The following is a 14,625-nucleotide window of genomic DNA, read 5'->3' as shown; positions in this document are numbered from 1 at the left end:
AGTGCTGAATACCTGTTACTATCTGTTTAGATCTGGTGCTGATGCAGGTAGGAATCAGCGTGCCTTTTATTCTCTGAGGTTTTTTGAATCAGATGAGATGCCTCCTTCTCTGCTTTTGGTTCTCAACTTCTACTCATGTCTGAAATGCATATGCACATTCTCAGCTCTAGAAAAATTCCCTCTTACAATAGAGGGGTGGAATGTTAGAGGTAACTTCCTTTACTAATACAACAAAAAATGAGAATTACTATCATATTTCAGATGGCATTTTTTAAAAACTTTTTTTCATAGCCCTCAAATAACATCAAAATATTTAGTAACTGATTCTTTGGAAACATTATTCTCTATTAAGCAATTATTCCTGGACCCTCATTTCTGATTTTGGTGAACTGAAGGGCATGGCTCTCTCCCACTGTTACTTTACATTCTTCACAGGGATCACTACCATTTCCTTCTCCAATGCATGAAAAGTGAAAGTGAAGTCACTCAGTCGTGTCCAACCCTCAGCGACCCCATGGACTGCAGCCTACCAGGCTCCTCCATCCATGGGATTTTCCAGGCAAGAGTACTGGAGTGGGGTGCCATTGCCTTCCCCGGTGGCAGGGATACTAATTAGAAAAGGCATCTTCTGGGGAAACTCTGAGAACTTTTGGGGATGTTGGAGGTTGGTGTACATGTGGTTTAAAAAAACTGAAATGATTTTGGTATGCCATTTCATTTTCCCATTGAGAATCACTTCAAGGCATTGGAAAAGCATAAATACCATCCAGAAAGTATTGATATAATGATCGCAGTGATACTTGTAGTAACAGCAGTGTTATTATTACTGGTCCTAGGATCTCCACAGAGATACCCCACATCTTCCTGATCACCGCTTCCCTCCTGGCACGCATGGCCATGGACTGTGATCACAATAGTGGTTTTCCAAGTGCCAATTCCTGGACCAGTAAAATCATCTGGGCACTGGTTCCAAGTGCAAGAAAAAAAAAAAAAAAAGCAGTTTCTCAGACCCACCCTAGACCTAATGAATCAGAAACTTTCTGTATTGCTTTGTGTATGAACATGCCCTCCAGGTGATATGATACACACACAAATACCTGTCATAGTTTCCTATTGCTGTTGTAAAAATTGACCACACATTTAGCAGCTAAAAACAGCACAGATTTCTTGTACTCTCTGAAGATCAGAAGCCCAGGTAGATGTGTCTGGGTGCTCTCTTTAGCATTTCACAAGGCTGAAATAATGATGTTGATAGCGCTGAATTCCTTACTGAAGGCACTAGAGAAGAATTCACTTCCAGCCTCATTCAGGGTTTTGACTGTTCAGTACCTGGTGGTTGTAAACTGAGGTCCCTCTTTCATTGTTGGAAGTCAACCAGGCTACACTCTTAGCTTCCAGAATCTACCCACATTTCCTTTCATGGTTTTCATCTCTCTACAATCGTGGGTCGAGTCCCTTTCACACTTTGAATCCCTCTGCCTCCCTCTTCTGCCCTACGTGATGTCTTTGTCTGCTGCATCTCTATGACTGCCTCTTCTACCCCCAGCCAGGAGGAAGTTGTTTTTAAGTGTTCAGTGATACATTGGGGCCACATTGATAATCTAGGCTCATGTCCATATTTTAAGGTCCAGTTATTAATAACCTTTAGAAAGTTATTAATTCCCTGGAGAATGAAATGACAACCCACTGCAGTATTCTTGCCTGGAAAATTCCATGGACGGAGGAGCCTGGCAGGCTGCAGTCCATGGGGTCGCAAAGAGTTGGACACGACTGAGTGACTTCACTTATGTCACTTATTAATAACCTTAATTATATCTTCAAAATCCTCTTCACCATGAAATATAATATAATCATAAGTTTAAAACAAAGGGTCTGAGGTCATGGGGACCAAAATTCTGTTTACTTGGCATAACTCACCATAAGGTCTTTCTCTTGACTTTCCTGGGTGCCATGTTGCTCCCTAGGTGGCCCAGCCTCACCATCAGCATCCCGTTCTTGCCCCAGGGATCAAGGTGGCTAAAGGAAACTGTTCTGCCTCACCAGGAAGTGAAGCACATTCCCCACGCGTTCCACATGTGCATCAGGGCACCTGTCCTGTGTGTCCCCCTCACCTCATCTGCCATTCCTCTGTGTCCCTCTGTATCTCCTCTCTCTCTCATTCCCCTGAAGTGGTTAGCTCCTGGATTTAGCTCCTTATTCTCCAGAAGTGGTTAGCTCCATTCTTGACTATGTCTCTGTCTCTCTTCCATGGTTCAGAAGCACTGTGGTGATGCTGGCATGGACCTAAGCCTAGGAATTCCTCTTTATAAGAAGTGAAACAATGCTTCATGGTGCTTATGAGCACAGAGCCTGAAGCCAGGCAGTTCAGTTTCAAAATTTGTGACCTTGGGTAGCTCTCTTAACTGTTTCATGCCTCAGCTTACCTATCTGTAAATGGCAAATAATAACAATGTCAGATCACTAGCCAGTATTACTAATACTCAGAGAAGAAACAGGAAGTTCACTGTATCCAGGCTTGATTCTTGAGGAAACTTAGAAAATTCTCTCATTTTTTCACATCTCTCTTTCTCACCAAAACTTTGTTTTAAAGCTTCTTGCCTTGGCCCCACCCTAAGGGATATCTTGAACTGGCTAGAATGATAATCATACAAAAACATGGCAAAGAAGTAAACCCATGAGTGTTTGTATATGCAATGTCATGAATTATATAAGGCTGTTACCATTTTTGTTTTACACGATGAAACTGAAGCTTAGGTGAGGTAGCTGAGTCAATAGCCTACATATGGAGATAGGTGAATAAACACAGTATTAGTCATTAACTTCCCATGACTTTACTTGTTAACCAAAGCTAACTTGTCTTCTAAAAGAAGCCTCATAGAGTTTGTAGGCAGTAGTGCTCACTCAGTATCGGTAAAGAGAAAAATCCATGAAAGGAACCTGAAGCTGGAGTCCTGTGGAGGGAAGGCAAGTCTGGGTGGCCTCCTGAGTAACTGTCAGTTGTCCTGGACCATTGTTTTACAAAAGAACAATAGAAGGAATGGTGAGAACTCAGAAAGTATAGGTAGAGGGCTCAAAGACATTTTTTGAGGAAAATCTGGAAAGGGGAATTTATTTAGTGAATTATGCATTAGAGTAACATGTATGTCATTTGAAGGCACTCCTTGGCACAGGCACCTCAAAAGATTTTCTATTTATCAGGAAAATGTCTAATTAACAAAGTACTTGACCTTTGGCTGCTCATAGTGGGGCTTGTTTTACTCTGTTAGTCTTTTTTGTCGTGTTTTTTGTTGTTGTAATTGTGAGTGATGAATGGCTGCTAACACCTTGACACATGCTTCTTCCTTACCCCCATGGAGAAAGTCTGAAGTTATCTAAGTTATTACTATGTAGGTTGTTTTATCACCTTTTATGTATATGCAGTTTGACACTTTTCAAGAATATCTTCTCAGAGATTAAATAAATTGCTAAGAGCTTGTTCACGGGCTTGTAAAACTGTGGTACATGGACAAGGACAGCGCTATTGTCTTTTCTTTTTTACAACCCCTTTTTGTTGCTCTTTGTGTCCAGTCGATATTCTAAGTTTCCTACCAAAAGCAACTATAATATGTCGTTTTTCTTTGAATTTAAATTATTGAAAAATATATATTTTCTTTACATAGAATCTCTTTTGTGGGCACAGCAGTCTGCATTAAATGTGTGGATGCCTAGTATGGTTTTGAGACATGCTCCTTTGGAATGTGAGAGGCTGGTGTATGACTGCACACTTCATTTGTTCCCTTGCTTTCTTATTTGGAGTCAATTGCTTATTCCACACAGAGGAACACGTTTCTATGACTAGGTTTTCCCCTTCAACAAATTAATACCACATAACCTTTCCTTGCCTTTTGCTCTTGAATTTTGCCTGTATCAAAAGAACTGACTAAAACATTGATCCCCAAAGGAATAAATTGAGTCCAATGATTTGCTTGGTCACTCTTGTCCTTTCAGTTTTAGATTTATAAGTCTTCCAACCTTCAGGATCCAAGGCTTTGCTCTAATTCTGCTTCTTGGTTCACAGTTGCCTTGAAGTCTTTTTTAAGAATCTCCCATTTTTGCTTGATGCATACTAGTGTCTCTAATGTAAGTGTTCCAGCATTTTTATTTCTTGCATCAGTATTTTTTGTACATCTCTTTAGTAATACATCAGAACACGCATAAAGATGTTGTGTGCCTTCCTGTTCCACCAGCTTATATGCACAAGCATGCTTGTGTAATAGTGGTGATTCTCTGCATAGTCTCTTACTACCTTTCACTACTGTGTTCAAATGACTTCACTATGCCACTACTAGTTAGCCAGCTGTCTTTCCTGTAGGACCTTGTCGTGCATCATCGTTACTGAGGCCACTTATTATTCCATCAGAGCTGGGAAGAAGTTTACAGGGAACTTCTTGGGGACTGGAAATCATTGTGTCCTAAGAGATGCTGGGAAAGATTGAGGGCAGGAAGAGAAGGGGATGACAGAGGAGGAGTGGTTGGATAGCATCACCGACTCAGCGGACATAAATTTGAGCAAACTCTGAGAGACTGTGAAGGACAGGGAACCTGGCATGCTGCAGTTCATGAGGTCACAAGAGTCGAACGTGACTTAACGACGGAACAACAACAACAAAGAGCTGGGTTACTTAGATAGGACTGGCTTCGACAAAGATGAAGGTATCCTGTGTGGGTAGAAAGAATCTGGCATTTTCATCCTTTCACAACACAGGAAGGTGTGCTGCCTAACAGCAGAATTCTGGGCATGTTAGAGCTGCTGTGTAGCAGTTGGTAGTGTGAATGGGAAATGTGTAAAGTTTTTTTGGTTTTTGGAGGACAGGCAACATATCCTTGCCAACTATTGTTGTTGTGAAGGAACCCAAGTCTAAATTGGTCTATATGGTTGGATTGCTATGCTTAGTTTATTTAAAACATGGCATTTGGAGAGAGGTAAAATACCAGCATACTGCATCTTTGCCTTTTTTTTTTTTTTTCTTGAAGCAAATTTGTTAGGTCTGTTTGCAAAAGGACTAGCTGTAGCAGGGCAGTAAAGAGACATGTGCCTCTTGCGACAGACCTTTTTTGTAGTGTTAATTCTAATAGAAATAATCATCTACATTGATCTATAAGAGTGGAATGGAGCGGGGACATTGATTCAAAAGAGAACAGCTGTGAACAGTTTGATTTATGATGATATTAAAGCAAATGATTCAGATTCACCTTGCACAGTCTAAGGTTGCTTGTCCAGTGGTTAGTTGTCAAAATATATTCATCAGAGAACAGTCAACTTCTCAGTGAGAAGCACACCCCTAACAGAATGTCTGATTTACTCTTTTGAGGCTAGGATGATATCGTGTGCTCGATATGTGCAAGGTTGCTACGTGCACACCCGTGGTTCTTAGGTAGAAAGGGATTGTTGTAGAATGAAATAAATAACCTTATCAGACACTCATTTTATGGGATAAGAATGTAAATGCAGTGAGTAATCAGAGCGTATGTAAATAGCAGCAAGCTAATTTTCATAATCATTGCGACTCATTTTGTAATATCTCTCCTATTTAAGAGAATAAAACTCAGCTTTTCCAGGAAGCATAATATCCTCAGTGGTCAGTTATGGTGTGACAAAAACAAAGAAGCCTTTTGTTAGGACCTGGGGTCTTTCATCTGATTGTCATGATGAGTTTATTGTACTTCTTTAAAGTCTTTGCTGATCTCCTTTGGTGACTGACTTTGATGTCCTTTCTTCAGTTCTTCTGTGGCTTTCTCTGTATTCCTTGATCACAGCACAGGCCACATTGAGGCATAACTATGGCCAACCTCTGCTATTTGAAACCACAGGTACTGGAGGGCAGTGACCAAGGCTTTCCCAGCAAATGTGTGTGTGTATGTGCTAAGTCGCTTCAGTTGTGTCTAACTCTTTGCGACCACGGACGGTAGCCTGCCAGGCTCTTCTGTCTGTGGGTTTCTCCAGCTAAGGATACTAGAGAGTGTTTCATGCCCTCCTCCAGGGAATCTTCCCAATCCAGGGATCAAACCCGCATCTCCTAAGTCTCCTGCATTGGCAGGTGGGTTCTGGGGAATCCCCTTCCCAGTATATAGCAGGTGGATATGTGTACTAAACACTGAGTGAGTGACATATTTCAGTGTCATTTGGGCCCCAAAAGTTTGTCTAATGTATACAGGTACCCTTAAGGAATACCCATTTCAATCTGATCCTGACATCACCACTTCACATAGTTCTATTTTCTGATTTCCCTAGCTCTAACTTGATGAGGTTGAACCAGACAGGTAATCTTCAAGTATGTTCTAAGTTTTGGTGACTTACTCATTTTGAACCCCTAAGCTCACATTATTTCTGTCATCATTATTTCTAATGGATAATGTGTGTTTCTGTAGGGAGCATGACTTCGGCAACTTCACCGATCATTTTAAAATGGGACCCCAAAAGTTTGGAAATCCGGACCCTAACAGTGGAGAGGCTTTTGGAACCGCTCGTTACACAGGTAAGACATGCTCTGAAATACTGTTACCTGTGTATATTTCTATTTTGATTATATCATGACTTTCTGAAGAACGTGAAAGTCCTTAACCATGAATGAATCATGCCACATTGCTAATTACTTAATATGTATTCCTGCCCCAACTGTGGACAGTTTTTTTCTTTTCTTCTCAATAAGATTTGGAGTGCTTTTTACAAAAGTTTTCATGTGATTTTTGAAATTAAGTTGATGAGATAATTAAAGAAGGGGCTTTGATGAAGGGGCCCTCATTTGCAGTAATGGCTTCAAAGTCTAAATAAATTATGCCTAGCTTGCTTTCAGATGCTAATGCAGTTAGCAAGAACTCTATTGACTATTTAAGAGCGAAGTATATTTATTGAATTACTTTGTCTTTAGTTTAAAAGGGAAAATTCATCATGTTGAAATTCCACATGAGGACCGTGAACAGAAAAACATCTTCTGGATTTTTAAATTTAAAAAAATTAATTTTTTGTGTGTCTTGTGAAGCATATTATTTGCTATATTTCAGAAAGAATTTCAGAAAGTTAAAATTCAAGATTTTATGGGTATATTTGTAGAGAAATGCCATGACAAATTAAGTAGAGACCATTTATATTGGGTAGAGATCACTTATATTGGTTTTCTGTAGCTTCTATAGCAAATTACTGTAAACTTGGTGGTGTAAAGCATCCCAAGTTTATTATCTTATGGTTCTAGAAGTCAGAGATCCTAATGTTAGGATATTGGTAAAGAAGCATTCCTTCTGGAGGCTCGAGTAGAAAATCTGTTTCTTTGCCTTTTCCCTGTTCTAGAGGCCATTCCCTTCTTTGGCCCCTTCCTCCATATTCAAAGCCAGCAGTACGGCATCTTCAAATCTCTCTCTGACTGACCTCTGCTCATATCCTCATATCTAATCCTGTCTCACTCTTATAAGGACCCTTATGATTACATTGGGCCCACACAGATACTCTAGAATAATGTCCTCATCTCAAGATCTTTGAGCAAATCACATCTGAAAAGTCTCTCTTGCCATTTTTAGGTAGTATATTCAGACTTTCAAGGAGTTAGAATATGGACAAAATCTCATCTAAAATTCATCAGCTAAAAATTTCCAAATCTCATCATCTAAATCTTCTAAATTAGGTATGAGTAAGGTTTAGATAGGGACTTCCCCGGTGGTGAAATAGTAAAGAATCTACCTGTTAGTACAGGAAACACAAGAGACATGGTTTCAATCCCTGAGAGGGAAAGATCCCCTGGAGTAGGAAATGGCGACCCACTTCAGTATTTGTACCTGTAAAATTCCATGGACAGAGGAGCCTGGCGGGCTACAGTCCACTGGGTTGCAAAGAGTTAGATGTAATTGAGCATTCTCATGCTTATCATCAAGGTTCTAGTTATATTCATTTTTCAAGCAAAATTTCTCTCATCTATGTACCAGTGAAATTAGAAAATAAATCATACACCTTCAAAATGCATTGTGGGACAAGCATAAGATAACAGGTGCAGACATTTGCATTTAAAAAGAGACAATGTGGAAGAAAAAAAATGGTTACCAGTCTCAAGAAGTTTAGAATTCCAACTAGGCAAACTCAGATTTCACAGCTTGGTGATAATCCTCTGTGGCTCAAGGCTCTGCCCTCTGGGCCTGGTTTTTTAAGAATCATTATTTTTTTTTCATGAAAGATAGCATGTATTTTCAGTTGAATATTTCCTGCCTGTGTAACTTGAAAGTGCAACAGCTTTTTTGAAATTCATCTCTTTTTTTCAGTTCAGATTGTCAGTATTTCAACTGATGTAACATTCTTGAGAAACCTGTGGTTCTCTCTTGTATATATCTGAGATTTTCTCTATTAGAAAACAGGATACTTTGTAGATCTTTCATGGATAACCTCATCTCCAGTTTGTCTTCTGCTGAAATCACTGAGGGAATCCATGAATCCCATGTCTAATCTTTCCAAGAGCTCCTTGTGTGAATGAACATATCAAGGTTTTAATCTTTCCAAAGCACTAACCGAAGGTTATCTAGACACAAAGTTGACTTTTTCTTAAGAGCCACTTTTTCCTGAAACTGAGACTTCTAATTTTAACACCTCTTGCAATCTGCCTAGGCTGAGAAGTTTCTGAATCATTCTGTCTTGGTTCCTTTCAACTTAATATTCTTAACAAAAAAAAATTTTTTTTCTGGCTGCATCTTGTGGCATGAGGCAGGATCTTACATTCACTAACTAGGGATTGAACCCATGCCCCCTGAAGTAGAGGCATGGAGTCTTAACCACTGGACCACCAGGGAAGTACCAATAATTCTTGACTCAGTATGTTTCTTTCCTCTTCAGTTCAGTTTAGTTCAGTCGCTCAGTCCTGTCTGACTCTTTGCGACCCCATGAATTGCAGCACGCCAGGCCTCCCTGTCCATGACCAACTCCTCTCACATTTCGCTATAAGCAGGAAGAAGAAACTAGGCCACTCCTTCAATACTTTGCTTGGAAATCTTCTCAGCTAAATATTCAAGGTCATCTCTTATAATTCTGATTTCTATATAATTATAGGAAGCAATTCAGCTAAGCTTTCTTCTACTCTATAACAAATATTGTTTTTTCTCCATTTTCCAACAACATGTTTTTCATTTCCTTCTGAGCCCTCCTTTAACTGTCCATTTATAATGATTTCAATAATTTCTAAAATGATAAAAGCTTACTCTACCCTGCTGTTCACTTCCTTCTGAGTCCTCACCAGAAGGGCTTTTAACATCCATATTTTACTCTCTGTTCAAGGTAATCTAGGCTTTTTCTATCATGCTCCTCAAAATGTTCCCAGCCTCTGCCTACCATCAATTTCAAAGCCATTTCCACATTTTCAGGTAGTTGTTATAGCAACACCCTACTTCCCAGAACCAAGGTCTGTATGCCTATATGCTTCCAGTTGCCACTATGACAAATTACCACAATCTTAGTAGTTTAAACAACACCCATCTATTATCATACAATTCTAGGGGTCAAAGGTCCTAAATGCAAGATGTTGGTAGGGATGTGTTCCTTAAGGAGGAAGTTCATTCCTATTTTTAGCATCAGGAGTGCACCTGTGCCCTTGGTTGTGGTGTTTTCCTCCATCATTAAAGCCAACAGTTTAGCACCTTTAAATCTTTCCTCTGACTTCAGCTTCTACCATCATATCTTGACCTCTGACTTTAACCCTCCTTCTTCCTGAATTCCAGGCAGATTCTTTACCATCTGAGCTATCAGGGAAGCTCCCTCTTATAACAACTCCTGTGATAATATTGGGGTCACCCAGATATTCTAAAATAATCTCTGGATCTTGAGATCCTCTGCAGAGTCCCTTTTGCCATTTAAGGTAATACATTCACAGGTTCTAAGGATTAGGAAGTAGACATGTTTGTAATTGTTCAAACATTTCATTAGATTTATGCCCTTTTTTAATGTGGTCATGATTCTTATCAGTGCTATACAAATTTATTCAAGAAACACCTAATACTGATAGACTCTTAGATTTGAGAGTATGTTGGCTGCTGCAGTTGTGGTTTGTGGACTAAGACTGATCCATGAATTATTTGTTATTGGACAGCAATAAGCACAGAAATTCAAAGTAAGTGCTTTGAAAAATTTATGGTAGTTTTACAGAGTAATTTTATGCATGTTGAAGCTAATCATAAAATTTGAGCTTTTGATCTTTAAATTTCTGGGGTTATTCATTGTCTTGTATTTTTAAAAATCTTTGGTTTATGCACTTTTAGAATAACATATATTTGACCTTTCATCATAGATAGCTTGAAAAAGCCTGATTTGGGAGGTTCTTTGTGGTTGGTCTGCTCGGAAATGTAGTTCTGTCGGCTGGGTTACTAACACAGATTACCTTTTTCTAGTGTTGGAATTTTCACTTCAGATTCATGCCAATATATTTAATCCTTATCATGCAGATGAAATGAAGCAATAATTAGAACATAGTGCCCTGTGTTAATTAAATGTAGTCTCCATTTTTCTTTTCTTGATGGTTGTAATTCAGGTTCATACTGGTCGTAAACCAATACTGTATGTCAGTGAGAAGGATATGAGTGAATCTAGCATGGGCAAGCACAATATTATACATAAACTGTCTCATTTCTTAAAAGTTTCGTATCTTTACATATTTGCTCTTGATTTATCTAAAGACCAAAATATCTAAGATTACATTTAAACAGTACAGCCTTTTCCATGTATCTTTCAATCCAGTCATTTCAAATTCTTCTATCAATAAAGGCAATACATTAAAAAATATTTGTTGAAAATAAAGACAGTTAATAGTCTAATTCATATTTTTTCACTTAATACAGGAAAATACTTACAAAGTCTTGTTGAATTTCACACTGTGACTTAGTAGTGTAACTATTCTTAACACCCTTCCAGTGTCTCCTAATATCTAAATGGCTTGCCTTTCTTACTAGTGTTCCTACAGTGATTTAAAAAAAATTAAAAAATGATTCTCTCAAAAATGTGACTTTTAAGACAGGCTTTTGTAAATATTGTTTCGTGATAATATGCTTGTGTTATCAAAACTCACCATTCCCACCCCTGGAATGAAATCTTAAGGGTAAGATTAATATGATTGTTGATCCTTGGAAGACATATGAATAATTTAGGAGAAATAAGATAATATTAGAAAAGGAAGAGGAACCAGAGATCAAATTGCCAACATCTGCTGGATCATGGAAAAAACAAGAGAGTTCCAGAAAAACATTTATTTCTGCTTTATTGACTATGACAAAGCCTTTGACTGTGTGGATCACAATAAACTGTGGAAAATTCTGAAACAGATGAAAATACCAGACCACCTGATCTGCCTCTTGAGAAATTTGTATGCAGGTCAGGAAGCAACAGTTAGAACTGGACATGGAACAACAGACTGGTTCCAAATAGGAAAAGGTGTACGTCAAGGCTGTATATTGTCACCCTGCTTATTTAACTTATATGCAGAGTACATTATGAGAAACGCTGGACGGGAAGAAACACAAGCTGGAATCAAGATTGCCGGGAGAAATATCAATAACCTCAGATATGCAGTTGACACCACTCTTATGGCAGAAAGTGAAGAGGAACTCAAAAGCCTCTGGATGAAAGTGAAAGTGGAGAGTGAAAAAGTTGGCTTAAAGCTCAACATTCAGAAAACGAAGATCATGGCATCCGGTCCCATCACTTCATGGGAAATAGATGGAGAAACAGTGGAAACAGTGTCAGACTTTATTTTTCTGGGCTCCAAAATCACTCCAGATGGTGACTGCAGCCATGAAATAAAAAGACGCTTACTCCTTGGAAGGAAAGTTATGACCACCCTAGATAGCATATTCAAAAGCAGAGACATTACTTTGCCAACAAAGGTTCGTCTAGTCAAGGCTATGGTTTTTCCTGTGGTCATGTATGGATGTGAGAGTTGGACTGTGAAGAAGGATGAGCACCGAAGAATTGATGCTTTTGAACTGTGGTGTTGGAGAAGACTCTTGAGAGTCCCTTGGACTGCAAGGAGATCCAACCAGTCCATTCTGAAGGAGATCAGCCCTGGGATTTCTTTGGAAGGAATGATGCTAAAGCTGAAACTCCAGTAGTTTGTCCACCTCATGCGAAGAGTTGACTCATTGGAAAAGACTCTGATGCTGGAAGGGATTGGGGGCAAGAGGAGAAGGGGACGACAGAGGATGAGATGGCTGGATGGCATCACCGACTCGATGGACGTGAATCTGAGTGAACTCCAGCAGTTGGTGATGGACAGGGAGGCCTGGAGTGCTGTGATTCATGGGGTCGCAAAGAGTCAGACATGACTGAGCGACTGATCTGATCTGAAGATAATATTAGATATAAACTCCATGTTCAACATTTAAAGCAAAAGGTGGAAATGAGAGAGAAAACTAACCTAAACAAAGCCCCATATGAACCAAACACATATTACAGTTTAATGAATGGAATAAAATTCATTGAAATATCCAGTGACTCTATATGCCTGTAGCCATCCTGCAGTTTATATAAAGCTGGATAGAGTTGAAATAAACACCAGAAGGTTAGGAATTCTCAATAAAATTCATTCACTGTCATAAGAAAAGTGATGTCAGGAATTTACCATCTGTAACTACTTAAAGTAGTAAACAAAACTTCCCTCATTTCTATCATAATGTATATGAGGTGCATGTTTAACTTACAATGTTGAAATGGCAAGATTCTTTTTGGAAAAATTTTACATTATGGAAATCATGCAATTTCATGTGAGAAAAGATTCATTTTAGACCTTGAAAAAGATGCCTGAACTTTTATAAATTCAAGAGAGTAAAAATCTTTAATAGGCCATGTTCTGTGATACTAAGCTTTATTAGTAAATGGAAAAACTATATTTGGCAAATTTATTAGGAAATTAGGACACATAACTCTTAAAAGCAAAGGGAAATTATAAACTATATTTGACTTAATGAAAAAGATGATCTCTTCTTAACAAAATATACATACCCACTAAAACTGTGCTTAGTACAGAATTTTAGCTTTAAATGCCTTTTTTACTAAAGAAAAACCAGAAATAAACTAAGTATTCAACAAATTAGAAAAAGAACATCAAAAGAAACTAGGAAATCAGAATTTAATAACCATAAAAACTGGAATACTAAAATAGTGAGTTCAAAGGGTTAAATTAATTCAAAATTTGATTCTTGTTTTTGTCAAAGATGCCATTTATTTATTTATTTTTGGTTGTGCTGGGTCTTTGCTGTTGTGCAATGGCTATCTCTAGTTGTGAAGAATGAGGGCTACTCTCTGATTGTGCTCCATGGGCCTCTCCTTGAGCCGGCTTCTCTTGTTTGCAGAGCGTGGACTCGAGCCATTTAGGCCTCAGTAGTTGCAGCACACGTGGCTCAGTAGTTGCTGTTCGTGAGTGCTGGCGCAAGTAGTTGTGGTGCAGTGGCTGAATTGCCCTGCAGTGTGTAGGATCTTCCTGGAGCAGAAATCTACTACATGTTCCTTGCATTGCCAGGCAACTCCCAACCACTGGACCACCAGGGAAGCCCTGATTCTTTCTTGAAATGGCCAATATAAATCCCTCAGGCACATATTATGGAAAATATATAAAGAATACATAAGATTATGAGTGGGAAAGCAGAAAGAACTCTAGGAATAAGAGAGATTAAAAGAAGCATAGTTGAATATTACATGCACCTCTACACCTAGGAAAATGAAAACAGAGGAAGGGAATAAAATCCTAGAAAGATTGAAATAATCAAAATTTATCCAAGAGGAAGTGGAAAACTGGATTAAGCCATATAAATATTGGAAAGCTTTTAAAGATCTGTTATTAAAAAGCAGCAGAACAGATGGATGTCTAGCTGAATACTATCTGATATTTAAAGAACTGATAATTGCAGTGTTACTTAAAGTTCTGCTTCAACCGTAGAAAAAATTTAACAGCTCCTCAGTAGTTCTTGAAGAAACATAGCTTTTATATTAAAAAATCAAGACACTCTAAAATAACTTTAAAAAAGGACAGTGATAATTCAATCTTATTTCTGAATTTAAATGCAAAAAAAAAATTCTATAAAATGTAGAAAGTATCATCCAGCAGTGTATCAAAAGTTTAGCATATTCATAACAAAATAAGACTTTTTAAAGAATATGATAGTCTGTTATCAGGAAACAAAAATATTTTAGTTTCTCAATAGATTATACCCTGGGATACTAAACAGATATTTGACAGAATTTTGTAATCTTTTCTAATAAAAACTTTTAATAAGAATAAGATCATGTAAACATAGGAATAGGACAGATAAAATCTTTCATTTATATTATTATTGTGTACCATTGAAATTAATGTGAGAATAAGATAAGATAGCCAGATATAGTATAAATATACAAAGATAGTTTTGTCTATGCAAACCAGTTAGAAATGAAAATGTAAATATTCTCTTTGTAATTAAAAAGTATATACAGAAGGCCATTATTTTTCCAATGCAAAATCTACCTTAATTTTGTAGATTTGTAAGTTGCAATTTATTAATTATTTTCACACCATTGAAATAGTGATTATGTTTATACAAGCTTTGAAGTTAGGAAGGCTTGATTGTGAATCAGAGCTTGAATATGTTACTTAATCT

The 14,625-nt window shown here is 38.0% G+C and overlaps 1 protein-coding gene across 3 annotated transcripts in view; it reads left to right on the top strand.

Moving 5' to 3' along the window:
• Nucleotides 1–6,413: 6,413 nt before the first annotated feature.
• Nucleotides 6,414–14,625, top strand: part of CTNNA2 (catenin (cadherin-associated protein), alpha 2) — a 1,195,405-nt gene continuing 1,187,193 nt past the window's right edge. For all 3 annotated transcript variants that reach the window (XM_010863262.1, XM_010863261.1, XM_010863260.1), the window contains exon 1: nt 6,414–6,515. In XM_010863262.1, the coding sequence (XP_010861564.1) occupies nt 6,414–6,515 (102 nt within the window). The remainder of the gene's footprint in view (nt 6,516–14,625) is intronic.

The sequence above is a fragment of the Bison bison genome, unplaced genomic scaffold, assembly GCF_000754665.1.
Source record: "Bison bison bison isolate TAMUID 2011002044 unplaced genomic scaffold, Bison_UMD1.0 scf7180017864489, whole genome shotgun sequence".
NCBI classification, from domain to species: Eukaryota; Metazoa; Chordata; class Mammalia; order Artiodactyla; family Bovidae; genus Bison; species Bison bison.
This window is presented reverse-complemented; position numbering and strand designations above follow the sequence as displayed.